Raw genomic sequence first — 12101 nt, 5'->3', positions numbered from 1 at the left:
CATTAGATGATAGGATTTGTGCGGATGTAGCAGAGATGATTGAAATTAATTGGCTCTGGATGCATATTTTTCAGTGGATAGCTTGGGGAAGGGCACTCTATCTGAAATGTAATTCCATAACATTATATACAGGCAGAGGTAATTTGCTCTAAAACATTTCGCTTCGGAGCTAGTAAAGGCTTGCAAACTAGTGACCTAGGTGCTCGTGTAACGTCCATGTGGCCTGGCCGTAAGGTTCGATTCGACAACATCTGGACCTCTAGATTGATACATGTGATCCAAGCTCATGAGCGTACTATCAAACTTAGCAGAGCAAAGACTACGTAGGTATTTTGCACCCTTCTTCTGCACGTCTTCTGCATGACATCAGATCTCAGAAAATCTCTTGATCCTATTCGGAACTTTTTTCTCACAACCATGTTCTTATATGACCTCTATTGCTATTTACTATTCCGATATTCATCAAGCGTGGCTTTAATCAATCACAGAACCATAAGTGCAAACAAGATACGACTCCGTTAAGAATACAAAGCAGAGCTAGGACATAGCGAAATGAATGTGCTCTTGCCCGTGAAACCTTTTAACTCGCGCGACAACAAGTATCACATCTCATACCTGTGAATGACAATACATTCTTGATAGTTCAAATATTCAATCTCTGGGGACCAAGACGGCAGTCAGCGGTATAGAACTATAACTTAGCGTACTCGTCGCATGTTTCTATCAGCTTCCGCTTCGTTCCGGGTTCCTAAATCTAATCAGCGATTTGACCTCGACCAGTTGAAGATTAATGACTGACCAGCGCACTATGCCCAGCATCATCGATCCAATGAAGCTTGGATTCTGGGAACACCTTGTGCAGTTCCCAAGCCGTTATAGGCGGACAAACCTAGTCGTGTCAAATTAGTAATTGCAATTCCACAGGGCGAAGGCATAGGTCGCAGAGTGTTTTGTTGTGGAGGTCTATCACAATTTTGACACCGCCTGTACCCGTCTGGGTTAAGTCGATGGCTAATAATATTTTTATACTGGTAGATGATTGCGAGATTTCTCTTACCACATCGTATCGGCCTTGTACCAAGGTCGCTGTCGCCACCAGATTAGAATGTGGCTTTACAACCGAATTGAAGGGATTCCCAGCGTTAACTCACTAGGAATATGGCGAATCTTGTCGACGCTCTCTTTCTTTAGAAGTTGACCTTCTTCTAACCACGCGTTGTTTGTGAAGTAATGAGCCTCTGTCCTAGCATGGGCAAGCAGGTATGACTCATCGTCCAGCTGCTTCAGTGCATCACTGCTGGGATAGAGAGTACCGATAGACAGTTCCCATTTGTTCCAAGCTCTTGCCGCCGGAAGGCTGATTTTGTCGTCTTCCGACAACAATCGCTTTAGGTAGGCTTCAACATGATTTCCCCTCTCTTCTTCGGGGAGGAAGCTGATGAATTCCTCAAACGCATCGGGCCACATTATGTTGGCGCCCTTGATGAGAGTCCAGTTGAGTTCGAGCTGGCGGACTGCAAAGATGCCTCTGAGAACGAGTGAACCGACAGACCCAGGGTGCGTCTGGGCATAGGCAAGTGCAAGGGTTGAGCCCCACGATCCGCCGAACACCAAGTGCCACTTCTCGATTTGGAGGTGTTTCCGGAGCTTCTCGATGTCTTCCACCAAATGCCACGTTGTGTTCTCGCGGATTTCAGCATTGGGTCGTGACTGTCCACATCCCCGCTGGTCCAACAAGACAACGCGGTATTGGCCTGGGTCGAAGAATGCTGTATTTCCCTTTGAAATGTGGCCTCCTGGCCCTCCGTGAAGATAGATCGCTATTGCGGAAGAAAAAGGGCAAATGCTTTTAGCTTTTCTGCGTCGAAAGACAATGAACAGGGGCACTAGGTGTCATGTACCTGGCTTGCCGTCTTTATTGCCATACTGCTCATAGTACAATTCGTGAATCGAGTCAACACGGAGCCAGTCAACATCCCATGCGTCCTCGTGAGCATGCCCGCTCGGCTGTGCCGGTTGCGCCATGTCTCTTGGGCTGGATAGACAGAATGTTGTATCTCGTTGTGTTGAAGAGTCAGCAACGCTCGATGCTCCGTGCTGGCGCGAATTCTAAACCCCCTCATTGACAGCTAGTCTAGATTGTGGCCACTAGGATGCTTTCGATTAGGTAGTTCCACTCTTATCATCATGTCCTTTGAGACAATGCTGACAGCCGAACGATTTGTCGAAACGCTCTGTTGTGTTTCTTTGCGCGCCTATCACCCTCGCTTCACGAATTGACCTCCGCCTGATATTCCAGGAATCATTTTGGACTTGAATAATGGGGCTGTTCAGTAAAAGACGGCCCGATTGTAGCGTGATTGCCCGAAGAGGTCGGCTTTCAGCGCTGTTGACCAATGACTAACGCAGCAACGTTGATTAAGTGCCTCCAGTATGTCCCCAGTCTTGCTGTGTAACGTCTCGCCGCGAGTCGTAGTGGCTGCGGAGCAACCAGTTGAAAAACCATGGCTGCGAACGTCCTACCCACATAAAGTCCTGGGAACTTATACGATGGCGGAGATTCAAAAGAACGATGTCCATGCGGCCAGTTCTTAGGAAAAGTAGAGACGATGCACTTGATGCTATCCGTTGCAAAGAACCACCACGACTACTGACGCAAGGCTCGAGCCGCTCCTGCGGCCGCCGGTGCTTGTGCCAGTTACTTTACTCTTTGGATAAATATTGTACTAATTTTTGTTGAGAACGTCAGATATTCCTAATATACCGATTTTAAATGCTAGGAAAGACGAATTGTTTCCATATCTTTGCGCAACATGGAGGAACACATTCGATCTCAAGTCTGTTCTTATCCTGCGTAAGGAACAACACAAAAGTGTAGCAGTGCGAGAGCCGATCTTGGGCCCTGGGAAACTGGTCCTTCTGCCAGCTGCAGAGTCCAAATAGCTGATTGATCTGCCAGGGGCCGTGCTAAGCAGTAAGCAGCTTTCAGATACAGGGGTCAATTTCCAAGGAGAAAGGAGTGCCTTTCGTTGCTTGGCTTGAAGTCAGTCCATAGCTCAATAGACTGGCAAATGGGTAATAACAGCGTCGTCCACTGCGTTCTTGTATACATATCTTACTCTGTTTCCTTCAAAAGCTAACTCTGACTGCTATAGTGCACAAGCAAACCGAGCAACACTTTCAGGTCAAACATGGTGCTGTCTACCAGCTCAGAGACCAGGCCCATGCCCATCTTGTCGCGACGAACTTCCTCGTCAGGTTGGAGACCTCGTAACAGCACTTCTGGACGAGATTGAACAATCTATTGCAACCACATGGGGCACAGACGCAACGGAGTTCCGAGAATTTTGTGTTTACGATACCCTGAGGGTAGTAATCGGGCAGAGTGCGATTTAGATCTGCCGTTGAAATGTCGCGTAGAATCGACAAGAAATTGCTAAATACAAGATCTCAGCTCATCGTGCCCAGTCATGTGTAAACCTGAATTCTACAAATCGACCGAGGAAGGTTGGTCACATGAGCTGGACTCCACTCGAGACAAGCATCGGCGCCCAGAGTTTCTCAACGGCTGTGCGGGGGTCTCACCACACCACAAGTCCGGAGCCCCGGATCTGGGCTCAACATTGATACCAGAGCGCTGAGATCGCGGAATCATTTGCTCGAAGTAAAGTTTCCTGACGTGGGTATTTACTGAGGCGAGGGCACGCTTCTGACTGATGTTGTTGTCTCAGTCTGTAAAACTCAAAACTTGCAGTGACTTTGAGACCTTACTTGCCACAGTTGACTGAAATAATTGGGCCAAGATTACGACAAATCTTTTCCCCTTCAAAATAGGACAATAAATACATAATACGAGAATAGACTTAAACAAGTCGAACAGGCTCATAGGATCGATGCGAGAATAGTCAGAGAGAACTTTTAAGGGAAAATTGATGATATTGAAGAGCCAAGACAGTGAACTATTTGATTACGCTAAATCAGCGGCTTTTATAATGATAAGCTACAATGTTTTCTCCCGAGAATTGCAAACTTTAGACAGCAGTGGGGGCCTCCTTATTGGATTGCCTTGTTCCAGTATTATCGGCAACATGAGCTTTACTGAGCCCCGAGGGTGGTATAGACAGCCCTCAATCAGGCTTTCTACACATTGTAATGGAATTCATCCTCTGCGTGTGAATAGACATCCGTATGCATTTGCAGGAATAAATTCAGGTCAAGAATAAACCCAAAATTTTGCTCTGAATGGGAGAGACACAGGAAGAATACTCTATTAGTGACATGAGAAGCGCGGTTCTACTCCAAAGCCGATTGTGCAAGTGTCCCCGAAGATGTGAATTATCTTGCGTACCCACGAGGTTTACAAGCCAATTCACTCACCAAGCCATGAAATGGTTGTGTAGGATTGGAAACCCACCTCTTCTGATCTGGAGTTTAAATACCTTTCGTGTCACCATTCTTGACATTGTTGAACGTACACTGGGCCCGGTATTTGCAGTCAAGCTGCATATCATGTTACGAATCACTTGCACGAGTGGTGATCCACTGAGTGAGCATTCAACAGTGAAGCTGACTGCATGTGGCTGTGCAAGGCACTGTGGTGTTCCATCGCACTAAATCTAAACTTGGATCTACGCGAATCAGTAGTAGTCACACCGAGTGCCGGCACTCCGTTCCTCACCTGCCCGCCCCTCTCGATCAAACTTTTAGGTATGGGCGTCTAGACCATATTCGGCGCCGCCGTAAGCATGACACGCGCCCGGACGATAAAGTCGCACGGCGGTCGGCCGCCAGACAGTCATCCGGACTATCGGGCCAAGATAGTAACAAGACTTTACCAAGCTTGAGAAACAGCATTCGCCAAGGTCAGCGCAAGAACTTACGCTATCCCACCTACAAGATTGCATTCTTCAATTACTTCTAGGCTGAGCTTTCATTTCCGAAGAGTCGTCATAGTCATGCCATCAGACTAAATAAACTCTATCTTCGCTGTGTTTCACCAGGCGCAAACAAACGCGATTCTTGGCTAAGCCAGCAGAGGTTTGCCAAGCCGAGGCGTGCAAGATATGCATAGCACGGTAGCTTCTTGGCAACCCAGCCCGCTGGTGCCTTTCCCAACTCTGCCTACATCACGACTCTTCGGTATTCATTAGTAGTTCTTCAGATGGGCAGGGTAAGGCCCACTGATAGAACTAGCTCAGGAGATAAATGAAGTTGCTATAGTTAAGGGGGAATGGGCCGAGAAATTCAATTCTGCCGCCAGAAGCGATATTGTAATTGTATAAAGCTCATCAGTTTCCTGCTCATGGCACAGAATTAAGTCTCAACCGTTGTCATCCGAAACTTTTGCCTACGAACTTTCCTGACTGTCCTTCCTACCGGGTCTTTTTGCACACAATTCTCTCACAACATCCTTCAAGCAAAAATGCTTAAATACAGTCTGTTAGTCGCCTTGTCACTAGCCACAGCCACTCTCGGCTGCGCGAGACATAACTATCACGGGCAGTTGGCAAGACGACAAGACGGAGGCAACTCTTCAACAGGCCCGGAAGCCAGCGATTGGAGCTACGATGCATCATTTGACTGGGGACGTGTCAGCCCTGGTAAGTAAATCTGATTCAATGGTAGCGCGTCGAAGCAAACTGGATGTGAACGCGCGGACGAGACTCATGTTGTGGATTTCTCGAGTCAGTAGGCGTGCTGGCTCTTGTTGGCAATCCCGAAGCGTACCAGGCTCGAAGCTTGCCCTGTCTGGTCAACGAGAACCGAAAGGGGTGGAACTCATCTAATTACCTATCATAGAATATGAACTTTGCCAATCTGGTACACAGCAGTCTCCGATTGCACTCAGCCTCAACAACGGACTTTCGCTGAACCACATTCCCACTTTTAACTACCCCAACGAGACGGTTGGAGAGTTCTGGAATTGGGGATACGGCCCGGCCTTTACGGTGAAGCACGCTGAGGGAGTTTGGACTGACAACCCGTCACTGACGTACGATAACGAGACTGTGTACCTTACCGGCTGGCATATTCACACTCCAGCTGACCACTCGGTCAACAATTATCGCACTCGCGCTGAACTACATCTCGTGCACGTCGACGCTGAAGGCCATGAGAAGGCTGTATTCGCTGTTATGTTGGACCCGGGCAATACCAATGACGCTTTCCTGGACCAATTTCCCTCACCTCTCATTAGATTCAACGACACGGCAAGAACGGAGATCACGCTGTCCTTGCCAGAAGCACTGTCGAGTGTGGCGAGGTTCAATGAATTTTGGTCATACGAGGGAAGCTTGACAAGCCCTCCTTGTCACGAAGGAAGTAAGAAGCCCCCTAAAACATTCCTGCCTCTTTGCAGCACCAGAAACTCGCGGCCTACTACCACACTGAGCTCCCCAAAAAGATTTGTTGATAGCTGACTCTGAACGTTGTAGTTCGCTGGTTTGTGGCAAGACAAGTGATGTTCACAAGCAACGAGCAGATGCAGAGGATCCTAGCGGCAAGCACGTATAGTGCCAGGTACGTCAAGCTACCCTCTGAACCATGATCTACCTAGCGCATCGAGTCATGCACTGATTGCTAATACTCGCAAACACAGAGAAGAACAGATGGTCTGGCAGCACAGAATCAACGAGTAAGAGCGGATGAGGAATGACAGAAATGAGCGCGGTTTCATGTACATTACCGGAGAGCTGTAATTATGGACTCCCGGCCTTTTGGCTGTATTCTTTTCACGACATATTTGAAGCTAGGGCCAAATCGTCCTTCAATGCACATAACAATGAATATATGTACTTTGCATTTCGCATTAGATCCTGGCCTTGGTCAGCCTTGTTGCTCTCATAGGAAGTGATGAAGCTGCAGACTGTGTCTCAAGCTTCAGTACGGAGATCAATTCGTTCTACGGGACCTTCATCAGATTTGAAGCGTCCTAGTGCTCTGAGAGTCTTCATATTATTTTTTTTAATTCCAGGCGAATTGATAGGCTATGCTCTATCCATCGTGTTACAAGCATATTGCATGTCATGGGTAAAGCCGGAAACTTCACATCTTTGCAAGGTGCATTTCCGCACTAAGTCATATCGATAGCTTTGGTGGACAACTTGGCTTTATCCGCGATCTGCCGCAGTTACAATAATAGCACAAGGTTATGCTATATTAATATATATATTACGCAATTGACTAACCGGGGTTTATAACATGTCAGCATAGGCAGGTTCTGATTTCTTATTTTTGTGTTTAAGCCTCGTACGAGAATTGGTATGTTGGCAGAGTTTCTAATTATAACGATTCACAGGGAAGATGTGAAGTTGTGGATGAAAGAAAGACATGAATGGCGGCATTCGAGATACTATAGCCAGGGCTTGAAAGCCATTTCTAAGAAAAGAGCTGGGGCCCAAGAATGGTATGATGGCATCGACTATATGAATATGAATTTCAGGAGGATGCTGCCTCCAAGCGCGAATTAAGTAGAGCAGATGTGGTTGCGTTAGTGGTGTTGTTATTCCCAACGATGAACCAGTTAGAGAGCCTGAATTGCCAGTCTTGGGGGTTTCCGCTCTCGCCATAGGTCTTGAGTGCCCGGCCCAGAATACGGTACTTGCCATTGAGTATTGGGGTCCCGTCACTGTAGTTGCTGCTGATGGCGCCTTGGAAGGTGGTCAAAGTCCGAGGGTAGTACTTGAAAGGGTATGGATAATAGATTTCTATCAAATTCGTCAGTGAATCATTATTTCGTAAAATGTCGAGTCCAGGGTGTACCCCAGCGATTCGGGTTGTGTCCGGGTCTATACATGTCGTCTAACTTTCATGTAGTGCATGGCATGATAGGACTTTGTAACGCAGAGAGGGACAAATGGAAGACAATACGCACCGTTCAAAGCATCATAGAATTGGAGCGAGCCAAACCAGTTGTTCTTTCCTGCGACTTGGGGGTAAGCCCAGTCGGACTCATTCCATTCTGATGCGACAAGCTAGTCAAAAGAATTGGATAGATCAGCCTTTCTGATAGCGAATGATTCCTACAAACTGTGTAATGGGGTATTCAATAAGGCTTGGAGACTCACATCAAAGCTGTGCTCGCGAGTAGCCCAGAGTAGGTTATAATACACCTCGGGAGTTGCTTGACTCAAGTCAAAGACACGGCCATCTTCGAAAGTATCGCCATAGCCACCGGCACCAAAAAAAACTGGTACGCCACGCTCAAGCTCCCATGTTTTCGCGTTATACAGCGATCCATACACACCTATAATAGTTTTTCACTAAGTCAGCTTGAAGGGTTTTGGAGTCTTCATAATTCCAAAGATCACTTAGGCTTACCCAGATAAGTTGCTTTCAGAGCCTCACCGTTGTCACCTACGATATGAATGAAACCACCGTAGATTGGCAGTAGCGAAGCATCAATGTCGGTAGGGGCAGTGAAGACCACATCAAAGCTGGCTTTGCCCCTAGCAGGAACCGTGAGCTCTGAAACCGACAAGTTTGCAATAGCTTGGCCGAATTCCGTCTTCAGGATGGGGTCTTGGCCCACCCAGTTAACAGGATTCATGGTCATACTGGCGGGGCCAGATTCGTGGCCGATGGAGTAGGTGACTGGTCCAGGACCGCTATTGGTGATAGTGATGGTATGCTCACCGGTGAAGTGGTCTGTGTCATTGAGGTGGATATTCGCCGGCGAGATCGAAGTGTTGTATGAAACCACCTTCAAAGCATCAATGAGTCCAGCACCAGCTTGTCCAACATGCCTTCAGGAATTTTTCAGCATACATCAAACGGGTTTGTGGTTTTGAAACGTAGGTCACTTACGCCTGGAGAGTTGTGCTGCCGTTATGGTGAAGGACAGAGGAACCACTCGAAACAAGGCGAGTGTGCGCCACTTGAGCCGGATTAGAGTCCAGGGTGGATCTTCCACCAGTGGATTGGTAGTAGAGGGCGGCGACGCCAGCAAGATACGGTGTTGCCATGCTAGTGCCGGAGAGCACTGCCCAGCTGCCTTTAGATATTGGCCACGTTGAAAGAATCTGACCACCTGCAAGCCAATTTAGTACTTCATGCGCATCATTCTCAGCAAGATGAATTTTTGACTCACCAGGTGCAGATATCTCGGGCTTTAGTCTCATATCCAATGTTGGTCCCCAAGAGCTGAAATCATTAATCATGTTCGTGAAATAGTCAACGCCGACAGCAGCTGTCGGATCATATTTGAGCTCGAATGTCACATTCTCGCCAGAAAGGGATTGATTGTTCAGCCAAATTCCATCATCATAGTTTATCGACGCGAAACCCACAGGCTGACCATCCCTGTAGAGAACCCGAGATGGCCTTTCGTATGTCTTATTCTCCCAGTTATATAGGAAGACCCATGTCGCCTTGTCGATGAGAGCAGAGTCCATAATTTGCCAGGTACCGCCGGAACCACAAAGGCCTGCACGGCCACGAGGCTAATCAATTTCTAATTAGCATCTGCTGCAATTTTCGTGTAACAGAAGCGCATTTGAGGATTGCTCAGCTCCTCAGTCATTTTGACCAATGATGATTAGTTCGGAAATTGAGCAGGACTTACCAGCACAGCAATCGTGTCAACTGGGAGAGCTCCATCCCACGGCACCTCAAGGGAACATATGTCTGGAGGATTCGCGGGTATGTGGGCAGGGAACACTCCGGTCAAGTTCCAGTTGTTGGCAGAAGCGTCCAGGTATACAATCGTCCTCGAATCACCACTCGTCGACTTGGCCACGACGGAGTAAGCAACTTCCTGTGTTGACTGAACGCTGCCGACTGCAAGACCACCGTACCCGTTACCGAGACTGCTGGAGTAGAATGGACCACGTGCTCCGGAGTTTCCCGCCGCAACTGACGTAAAAGTACCTTGGCTAGCACTACATAATTCGAAGTCAGCTTTCCAAGCACCAAAGAAAAGGTAACTCCAGGAATATTTTACATCCTAGTGACCACCAAGGCGGAGAGAACTTCGGGGAAACCTTGGCTTGAACCGAGCGAGGCAGTAATGATATCCGCCCCATCTTCGAAAGCCCTAATGAATGCCAAAGCGATGACGTCTTCAGTCGTGCCATCAGAGCATCCAAAAACTTTGTATGCTCGCAGGGTAGCGCTAGGTGCCACGCCTGGCAAATTGTTATTCGAACTAGCGGCGATACCGGCTACGTGGGTTCCTGGGTGCGTCGAAGTCAGTAATTCTTTTCGCTATTTACATGGCTATGCATGACTGCTGTGGGTCGTTGCATTTATGTACGCACCATGACCAAGACAGTCAATAGGGTCATCGTCTGGGAAAAGGACATCCGGCGAGCTGATCGTATAGTTGTCACCAACAAAGTCCCAACCGGACTGGACCTTGAAACCCTCGCCAAAACCACCGCCCAGAGAGGGATGAAGGTAATCAATGCCACTGTCTACAACGGCTATGATGATACCCTCGCCGTCGTAGCCTAGCGAATGGGCTTCGTTCACTCTGGTTAGAACGTGCGGGCTCCACTGGCTGAAGTTCGCCACCCCAGTGGACTCAATCTGGGGACTGGCGTAAACAGTTGCAACAGGCCAGATATTGACGACTCCGGGCAAAGCCTTGATCTCTTCAAGGTCTGCCGCGGTGCTCTCGTTAGCGAGATCGAAGGAGGCACCGTGAAAGATACTAGAGGTAAAGTTGAGCGCTGGCTTTGTGGTGATGTTTGTCTCTTGAGCGACACTCTGATAAAAGCCGTCCGTGTTCTGTAGAAGATCAGTATATACTAGGTCGTGAGCAAGAAATGGTCATGTGTACCATGGATCCATCGCGGGTCCGGAACTTTGCTGAGCCAGCTTCTGAGAACTCAACGACATAGCGAGTTCCCAAAGGCACGTTGGATGGTTCGGTTGGTAGGAGGCCAGTAGTTTCCCCTTGGATCTGAGCGAGTACCAAGCCACTCAGGACAAGACCCGAAGCCAGAGTCAAAAACATCTTCATAGCTTTGCACGCGCCTTCCTATAGCAGACCGCAAGTCACAGAGGCCAAAACTCCTGCCCTGTAGATAAATAAATATCAACGTATATGGGACTTGACTCGCTTATATCTTAGAACCTACCACCATAATATAAAGAAAATGCGGAACTTAGCATGCCCAATGAGATGCTCAACAACCTGGATGCTGTTGCACCGGCAGGACGCATTGATACTGTGTGGACTTCTCTTTCAAATATCACAGGTATCAAAGCCTTGGCTGTTGCGGGTCACACACCGGGCTTGATAGATCTGTACCTCAGCTTAACATCACGAATATTCAGGGGTAGTTGCCGTCACTCCTTATCTACAAGCTGGCTTGCTGAATACCCCCCCCCCCCACACTTGTGATAGCTCAAGTCCAGTAAGCCTGTAAACAAGATTTACCAAAGCTTGTCGGGTGACATATGCAGAGGCCATACTTCGGAAATTACCACCTGCTATTCACGGCCAACCGCAGCGACAAATCTCTTTCGGACTCAGACATATAAGGCAAAGCGTGCCTCTGCTGCTGCAGGTAAGTAATAGAGGAGACCAACCGGTCTCAGTTTAGCAGCCAAGTCCGACATCGGATTCCCAAGTGAAAGAATCCTACCAAGACCTTGCACTGGGGTTCATTCCGTCCGCGCGTGGCGGAGCGGAGGCGCGAAGCTGGGAGCATATTTGCCGAATATCGGTAAAGCAAGGGACGGCCTCGACGCCAAGGAAGTGGACAAGGACTTGTCCCCATATCTTCCGGGCAGGGTACCATCGAGCGGATGCTCAAACGGAGCTGTGCCAGGAACACAATTTGGCAATCAGCTCACCCGCGGAAATCTACCGCCGACCTCCCTAATTGGGGATCCGATACGCACACGCCGCCTGCTATTGTCGATGTACCTCCCCTAAGTTGGCCAAGGTTCCCGCGCAGAGTGGTCGCAAGGGACATCCGCACTGCCCTTCGTAATTTCTTTGACATTGCTTACAGATTCTATTCTACTGCCTAGTACGACTCTAGGAGCTGTACCAAGACCGTGATTGAAGCGCTTGGCTGGGTGTACAGCAGCAGATGCAACGATACCCAAGCTTAATTCTAAGCATAATCTGGACAATGTGACTGAACACT

At 48.3% G+C, this 12101-nt stretch overlaps 3 protein-coding genes across 3 annotated transcripts; 1 reads left to right on the top strand and 2 right to left on the bottom strand.

Annotated features, from left to right (window-relative positions):
- Positions 1 to 787: 787 nt before the first annotated feature.
- Positions 788 to 2025, bottom strand: J7T55_010061 (uncharacterized protein; the record flags this gene model as incomplete). Its single annotated transcript, XM_053131245.1, has 4 exons — positions 788 to 889; positions 1058 to 1086; positions 1152 to 1820; positions 1902 to 2025. The coding sequence occupies 4 exons, from the start codon at positions 2023 to 2025 to the stop codon at positions 788 to 790; spliced, it is 924 nt and encodes a 307-aa protein (XP_052990487.1).
- A 3397-nt stretch (positions 2026 to 5422) lies between these two features.
- Positions 5423 to 6638, top strand: J7T55_010060 (uncharacterized protein; the record flags this gene model as incomplete). Its single annotated transcript, XM_053131244.1, has 4 exons — positions 5423 to 5600; positions 5800 to 6321; positions 6435 to 6519; positions 6599 to 6638. 4 exons carry the CDS (start codon positions 5423 to 5425, stop codon positions 6636 to 6638), a joined length of 825 nt encoding a protein of 274 aa, XP_052990486.1.
- A 799-nt stretch (positions 6639 to 7437) lies between these two features.
- Positions 7438 to 10957, bottom strand: J7T55_010059 (subtilisin-like protease; the record flags this gene model as incomplete). Its single annotated transcript, XM_053131243.1, has 10 exons — positions 7438 to 7706; positions 7874 to 7973; positions 8067 to 8245; positions 8320 to 8744; positions 8806 to 8992; positions 9089 to 9440; positions 9563 to 9878; positions 9941 to 10172; positions 10257 to 10728; positions 10781 to 10957. 10 exons carry the CDS (start codon positions 10955 to 10957, stop codon positions 7438 to 7440), a joined length of 2709 nt encoding a protein of 902 aa, XP_052990485.1.
- Between the last annotated feature and the right edge of the window lie 1144 nt (positions 10958 to 12101).

The sequence above is a fragment of the Diaporthe amygdali genome, assembly GCF_026229845.1.
Source record: "Diaporthe amygdali strain CAA958 chromosome Unknown NODE_26_length_719862_cov_65_716256, whole genome shotgun sequence".
Classification (NCBI taxonomy): domain Eukaryota; kingdom Fungi; phylum Ascomycota; class Sordariomycetes; order Diaporthales; family Diaporthaceae; genus Diaporthe; species Diaporthe amygdali.
Note: the sequence above shows the minus strand (reverse complement) of the source record. Positions and strands in the feature narration are given on the sequence as shown.